Consider the following 7704-nt stretch of genomic DNA (forward strand, 5'->3'; position numbering starts at 1 on the left):
GATTGTATTAAATTATGTTAATTTGTGCTAAATTATATTGAATTATGTTATTTTTTGTTAATGTTTTTATTTTTTAAAAATATTATTCATCAATACTCAAAAAAAATTAAACGGAGACTCATAATAAAAAAGAAACAAAAAAATGTTGTTAAAATATGATAAAAATAGACAAATACAATAGAAATTTATATATGAGAATATAAAAGAGTTGTATTTTGGTGATATTTTCACGGTATAATATTTGATAATTTATGAGAATAAATTTTTTATTACAAAAATATGATACACAAGAACAAAAGAATTAGGATAATGTAAACTTATAAATTTGATGTGTGTTAAAACTTTTTTTTATGGTTTATTTATAGATGAGGATTTTGAATTAAATAATAGTAGGATATTATTTACATAACCTATTTACTAAGTAAAAACACACTATGAAAACCATGTTTTATTAATTGATAATATTACATACTCTATTATATAATGCTCCATACTTCATAATATGACATTTATAATAACAATTATTTTATAACACTCCCTCTTAGATGTCATTAGAAATATGTCTCATTAAAAATCTTGTTAAGAAAAATCATACGAAATAAAAATTCGACTAAGAAAAAAAAAAACAATATCTTTTATAACGAGAACTGTCTCATTCAAAAACCTAATAAAAAAATCCAATGAGATAAAAACCTAATCATTAGGAAAAAGAGTATAATCTCTCCCCTTTTGATAACATCAAATAAGATATCGAAAGCAACACATTCCAATTCTAGCTATGTACCAGATTTTTAAAGAAGGATTTAGGAAGCGACTTATTGGTAAATAAGTATGCCAAATTATCATTTGAACGTTAATTGTTCCTTAATTTTGAAGATCATGTGTGAAAAGAATTTGGGAGAAATGTATTTTGTTCGATCACATTTGATATATCAACTTTTAAGTTGAGCAATACACATCGTATTATCTTCATACAACGTTGTAAAAGCTATCTTCTTGTCAAACAATCAACATGATGATTGAATATATCTAATATGGTCGTCATCAATACGAGCTATAACTCGGTTTTATGACCATCATCAATACGAGCTATAACTCAGCATCACTTATTATAGCTCGGCTTTTATGAGCTATAACTCGGTTCCGTTTATTTTCTTATCATAACCGATACCCAAACGGCACAACGATCAGATACGTTATCAATCCCCTTCGAGCCGACATAAATGCTCGAACCGTAACTGACAAGAAGCACACCATACAAAAGCAAGGTAAAGTATCTTCTTCAATAGGTTCAGAATACACAATATACTGACTTAAGTTCCGGAGTGCTTTTGCAGGTACACTCCTCCCCCCCCCCCCTTTTTTCCGACGATCATATTCTCGCATCATATCAGAAGGAGAAGCTCGGACTCAAAGGTTTGGACGATCAGCCTCCGAGGATATAGTTCAGCAGTCATCCGTCATTAGAAGCCGACCTATTCTACAGGCAAGAACAATTGGCGCCACCGTGGGGCCGAGGAAATAGATCTTTTCTGCTGGTCCCATTACTTCTTGTCGCATCCATGGCTGACGTGCCACCTCCTTCTCCATCCGAGCTTCTGCGGATGATAACCGAGCTACAGCAAACCAATCAGCGTATGGCAGAGGAAAATCAAAGAATGGCTGCCCAAATTGCCGAATTGAATAATGCCCGGATCGAAAACAATAACGCTCACCAACATCAACAAGACGATGAAGAGCATCATTCCGACCCATCCCACGTCTCGGAGACCATCCGAGTCGAGGGAGCCCAGCCTGAAGACGAAAACAAAGAGCCTGATGAGCCCGTGGGGCCCTTCACGCCAGAAGTAATGAATTTCGAGCTACCAAAAAGATTCACTTTGCCACTAACCCTCACACCTTATGATGGGCTCGGCGACCCGAAGAAATTTCTCAAAAAATTCCGATCAATAATGATCGTTAACGGTGCATCAGATACTGTCTTATGCCGTTGTTTTCCGAATTATTTATATGGTCCTGCACTTGATTGGCTGTGTGCTTTGCCTGCAGGTTCTATCTCATGATTTCAGCAGCTGGCCAAGCTATTTGAAGAACACTTTGCTGGGTCTGTAATTTATCTCCACGACTCCGATTATTTGAACACAATCAAGCAGGGACCTAATGAAAGCCTGAAGGAATATATGACCCGCTTCACGAAAGTCGCTATTAATATACCCGACCTCCACCCCGAGGTCCATCTGCACGCAATCAAAAGCAGACTCCGACCTAGGAAGTTCCAAGAAACCATCGCAGTAGGCAAGCCGAAGACCCTTGCTGAGTTTCGTGAGAAAGCCAAAGGCCAAATTAATATCGAGGAGCTTAGACAAGCCCGGAAGTCCGACAAAATATATTACCGAGACAAGGATAAAACTCCAAGCACTAAGAAAAATTTTAAACTAACCACTCGATTTGATTCTTATACACAGTTTAACATCAAGAGAGATGATATCATCAAAGAGATCCTCAATTCAAAGCTCATCAAGCCACCAAGGAAGGCCGGAACCTACCAAGATACCAAGAATGTAGACAAGTCCAAATATTCTGCCTTCCACCAGAAGCACGGCCACACTACCGATGACTGCGTGGTCGCGAAGGACCTCTTGGAGCGGCTAGCTCGGCAAGGACACCTTGACAAGTATATTGGCGGTCACATCCAAAAGCATACCACACCTACCTCAAAAAATGACTCATCCGAACAACTTCACTGAGGAAAGGAGAAGGCATCCTCGAACCAATACGAAAAGCCACGAGGTATAATTAATTTTATTTCAGGGGGATACGCTAGTGGAGGGCAATCAAATTCGGCCAGGAAAAGATCATTCCGAGCAATTTGCTCGGTGGATGGACCACAACGCAATACCGAAGCCGCGAACCAACTTCCCCAAGTAACTTTTACACACGCAGACTTCAATTCCAGTATTCAGAACTTAGATGACCCTGTGTTCATTACCCTTCAACTGGGAGATTTGTTGGTAAGGAAAGTACTCCTAGATCCCGGAAGTAGCGCCAACGTTCTGTTCTGCTCAACATTCCAAAAGATGAAACTCATCGACAACATACTCCAGTCAACAGGGGGAGACCTAGTCGGTTTCTCGGGAGAAAGAGTTCCGATCTTGGGTTCAGTGTGGTTGCAAACCACACTGGGTGAGTATCCTCTTTCCAAAACATGTGATATTTAATATTTAGTAGTAGATTGCTTTAGCCCATATAATCTCATACTTGGCCGACCTTTCTTAAACAAGTTCGGTGCAATTGTATCTACAGTTCACATGTGTGTTAAGTTTTCTCTGCAGGACGATCAAGTTGTAACGATTCATGGAGACCATAAAGAATCCCGCCAATGTTACAACATCAGCATGAAATTCCCAAATCGTTCAAAGCAACAAGTCAACAATGTCGACCTCGGCACCAGCAACTCGGCACTAGCCGACTTAGATCCAAGAGCCGACTTTCTTGAAAGACCTACACCATCAGATGACTTACAAAAAGTTTATTTCAACAATGATCCTAATAAATTCACTTATGTAGGTACATCAATCAGTGCAACGGAGCTAAAGGACATCGCTGCCTTTCTACAAGAGCAAGCCGACCTATTTGCATGGACGCCTTCGGACATGCCCGGCATAGACCCACAAATCATCATCCACAAACTAGCTATAAATCCGACCGTCCGACCAGTACAGCAGAAGAAGAGAAAACTCGGCGATGAAAAGAAAAAAAGGCATCCTTAGAAGAAACTCAAAAGCTAATCAATGCGGAATTCATCAAAGAAATCAGATTTACTACCTGGCTTGCGAACGTGGTAATGGTAAGGAAACAAAACGATAAGTGGCGCATGTGCGTCGACTTTACTGACCTAAATAAGGCATGCCCAAAGGATTCTTATCCTTTACCATCCATAGACTCTTTGGTGGATAACACATCAGGTTATGCTACCTTAAGTTTTATGGATGCGTATTCGGGCTATAATCAAATCCTCATGCACCCATCCGATCAAAGTAAAACGGCATTTATCACTGATTTTGGTAACTACTGTTATAAAGTTATACCTTTTGAATTAAAGAATGCAGGAGCAACTTACCAACGTCTTATGGACAAGGTCTTCGCCAAACAAATCAGTAGGAACATCGAGGTGTATGTCGATGATATGGTCGCCAAAACAGAGACTGGCAAAAACCACATCGATGATATAGCAGAAATCTTCGGCGAAATATGCCGCTACAACATGCGCCTAAACCCAGAGAAATGCGCATTCTCTGTTCAAGGTGGTAAGTTCTTAGGTTTTTTACTCACAAGCAGGGGCATTGAAGCAAATCCTGACAAATGCCGAGCTGTTGTCGATATAGTAAGCCCAAAAACAGTAAAAGAAGTACAGCGCTTCACAGGAAGACTTGCTGCACTATCAAAATTTGTACCATGCTTAGCTTCAAAGTCTTTTCCTTTTTTCCAAACAATAAAAAAGAAAAACAAATTTCAATGGAACGACGACTGTGAGAAAGCTTTTTCCAAACTAAAAACAACTCTCTCACAACCGCCGATTTTGCAAAAACCCCTCTAAGGGGAGGATTTATTCTTATATTTATCAGTTACTGATTGGGCGATAAGTTCTGCTCTTGTTACAGAAAGAAACAAAGTTTAGCATCCAATATACTTTGTCAGCAAAACTATTTAGCACGCCGAGCTCAACTACTTGACAATAGAAAAGCTCGCCTTAGCCCTAATATTTTCGGTGAGAAGACTCCGACCTTATTTCCAGAGCCACGTAATCTATGTCCGAACAGATCACCCATTAAGACAGGTGCTACACAAACCAGAAATTGCAGGCAGGCTTATTAAATGGGCAATTGAATTATCAGAATTCGACATCAGATATCAATCAAGAGGACCAATTAAGTCCCAGTTCTTGGCCGATTTCATCGCAGAGCTTACGATACCTACAGAAGAGAACCATACAAAGCAATGGACTTTATATGTAGACGACTCATCCAACAATGAGGTTTGTGGAGCTGGCATCCGTCTGGAAGCAGACGATGGCTTTGTCCTAGAACATTCCATACACCTATCTTTCAAAGCCAATAACAATCAATCTGAATATGAAGCCCTAGTCGCAGGACTCCGACTTTGTTTGGATCTCCAAATATCTGCCATAAAGGTACACTGTGACTCCCTATTGATTGTACAACAGGTAAATGACATTTTCCAGGTACGAGACCCTCTTCTTTTTAAATATCTACTGTTAGTAAAGGATTTAAGTTCAAACTTTTCAAAAATTGAAATACAACACATACCACGAGAACAAAATCATAGGGCAGACATTTTATCCAAACTAGGCAGCACACAATCCCACTCATCTACACTACATCAATTCACTATAACATCCCCAAGAGTAAGCCTAACAGATGTGTTAAGTGTTACACAGGAACAGGATTGGAGAAACGACTTCATAGAATATTTACAAGCAGGTCATATACCAGATTATATAGACAACAAAAAGAAGTTTCGCCGACAAGCGTCTTTTTTCACGTTACTCAATGGAACATTATACAGGTGAGGATACACTCGCCCGCTGTTAAAGTGCCTTAACAAAGCTGAAGCCGACATAGCATTGGCCGAGGCGCATGAAGGAATTTGTGGAACACATACAGGAGCTCGGAGCTTAACATCAAAAATCCTCCGCGCTGGTTTCTTTTGGCCGACGTTGAAACATGATAGCCAAAACAAGGTACAGACTTGCGACAATTGTCAAAAATATGCACCAATCATACACATGCCTGCCGAGCATATTCATCATTCTGATGTTACTTGGCCTTTCAACCAATGGGACCTGGATATCCTCGGTCCATTCCCAACAACACCGGGCCAGGTAAAATTTCTCATTGTTGCAATTGATTATTTCTCAAAATGGGTTGAAGCCCAACCTTTAGCTAGGATTACATCCCAACAAATGATTTCTTTCATTTGGAAAAATCTTATTTGCCGTTTCGGCATCCCACACCATATAATCACTGACAATGGTCACTAGTTCGTCGATCAGAAATTTCAAATTTTTTTGCAGAACTTTAAAATCAAACAGCCTTTTGCTTCGGTTGAGCATCCTCAGACAAACGGATTAGCCGAAGCAGCAAATAAAGTCATCTTACATGCACTCAAGAAGAAGTTAGACGACGCTAAAGGACTCTGGGCCGAATTAATACCTGAAGTCCTTTGGGGATATAATACAACACCTCAATCAGCAACAAAAGAGACACCATTTAGACTTGTCTATGGCTCTGAAGCGATGATACCACTAGAAATCTCGCAAAGCTCTATCAGAACTAATCTCAGTAGTCACGATGAAGCTCAGAGAGCCGAGTTAGATATCATCGAGGAAATAAGGGATATAGCAACACTACGATAACGTGCAGCGCAACAGGCAATAGCTCGGTGACACAATAAATCGGTAAGAAGTCGATCATTTCAAAAAGATGACTTAGTACTTCGTAAGACAGAGAATGCTCGGAAACCACCCTCCCACGGAAAGCTCGCAGCAAACTGGGACAGCCCATACCGAGTAACACAAGTCCTCGGTAACGGAGCATATAAGCTAGAATCCCTAAATGGTTCAATCCTACCTAATACTTGGAATGTTTCCTCCCTTAAAAAATTTTATAGTTAAAAGTCGGGGTCAGGGTTGTACTCTTTTTCCTACTACCAAGATTTTTTCCCAAAAGGGTTTTGCTTGGAGAGGTTTTAACGAGGCTAGCCTACCTGCACCTTTGTATTCAAAGGTCTAACATTTTACTGTATATGACAAATGAGTTTTTTCTTATTCTCCTTAACTAACGAATTATACTATCAGTCATCTTCATTATTAAGCGATGCCATTCTATCTATTGTTCATAAAGTTCCAACAACGAAAATACTCGTCTAATCACAATCTGCCTATACTCGGCAATCATATTGTACAAACGGAAATATTCCGATCAACTGAGCAATGCTCTTTCCAAAATAAAAAGCAACTCCAAAATATGCCACATAATCAAAGGCAAACAATCTTAAAATCCAAACAACACAATCCAAGTTCAAAAGCATCACATACTACTATCTATTACATCTACAGCAGCACAGTATTCAAACAAGCATATAAAGTTTTATAAAACAAAACATAATCATAAACAGAACACATTAAACATTATCAGCCTCATCTTCGGTGTCACCATCATCCTCGGCCATCGTGCCATCACAAACAATCTTCCCAGGATCCATCTCGGATAAATCCACTTCTGGTGCCAGAAACTTTGCTTGTAAGAGAGCCCTTTCAAATCCTTCAACGAACGAATCCAAAATCTCATCACCTTTCTTTTTCTCCATTTCCTTTAGCTGAGCGGTTACTTCAATCAACCGAGTTTGCACGCTTGCCAAGTCAGCCTCCTTCTTCTTCAAATCCTCAACATCGTTAGCGTAATTGTCTTTGGTCTCTTTCAACTGCTTTTCAACATCAGCCAATTTAATCTCCAGCTCAACAACCATACCTTTACTCTTACTTAACTCTTCTTTTATCAGTGAGTTTTTCTCCTTTTCAACTGTCACCTCCTTATGTTTCAACTCCTGGCTACGACCCAAACTTGCTAGCCTCAGGCCAACAACCTACAACACACCATCACAAAAAGTTAAAAATCACTGCCC

At 39.5% G+C, this 7704-nt stretch overlaps 1 protein-coding gene across 1 annotated transcript; it reads left to right on the forward strand.

Moving 5' to 3' along the window:
* Positions 2181-3770, forward strand: LOC107632878. Its single transcript, XM_016336516.1, has 3 exons — positions 2181-2685; positions 2812-3183; positions 3304-3770. The coding sequence occupies exons 1-3, from the start codon at positions 2181-2183 to the stop codon at positions 3768-3770; spliced, it is 1344 nt and encodes a 447-aa protein (XP_016192002.1).

The sequence above is a fragment of the Arachis ipaensis genome, chromosome B03 (assembly GCF_000816755.2).
Source record: "Arachis ipaensis cultivar K30076 chromosome B03, Araip1.1, whole genome shotgun sequence".
Lineage (NCBI taxonomy): Eukaryota > Viridiplantae > Streptophyta > Magnoliopsida > Fabales > Fabaceae > Arachis > Arachis ipaensis.

What these genes read in the sequence shown, in the direction of transcription:
- LOC107632878 (XM_016336516.1), top strand. Translation starts at nt 2,181, where the DNA reads ATGACCCGCTTCACGAAAGTCGCTATTAATATACCCGACCTCCACCCC. An exon ending in CCTTGACAAGTATATTGGCG is followed by an intron (nt 2,686 to 2,811) that starts GTCACATCCAAA and finishes ATTTTATTTCAG; the next exon opens with GGGGATACGCTAGTGGAGGG. An exon ending in GTGGTTGCAAACCACACTGG is followed by an intron (nt 3,184 to 3,303) that starts GTGAGTATCCTC and finishes TTGTATCTACAG; the next exon opens with TTCACATGTGTGTTAAGTTT.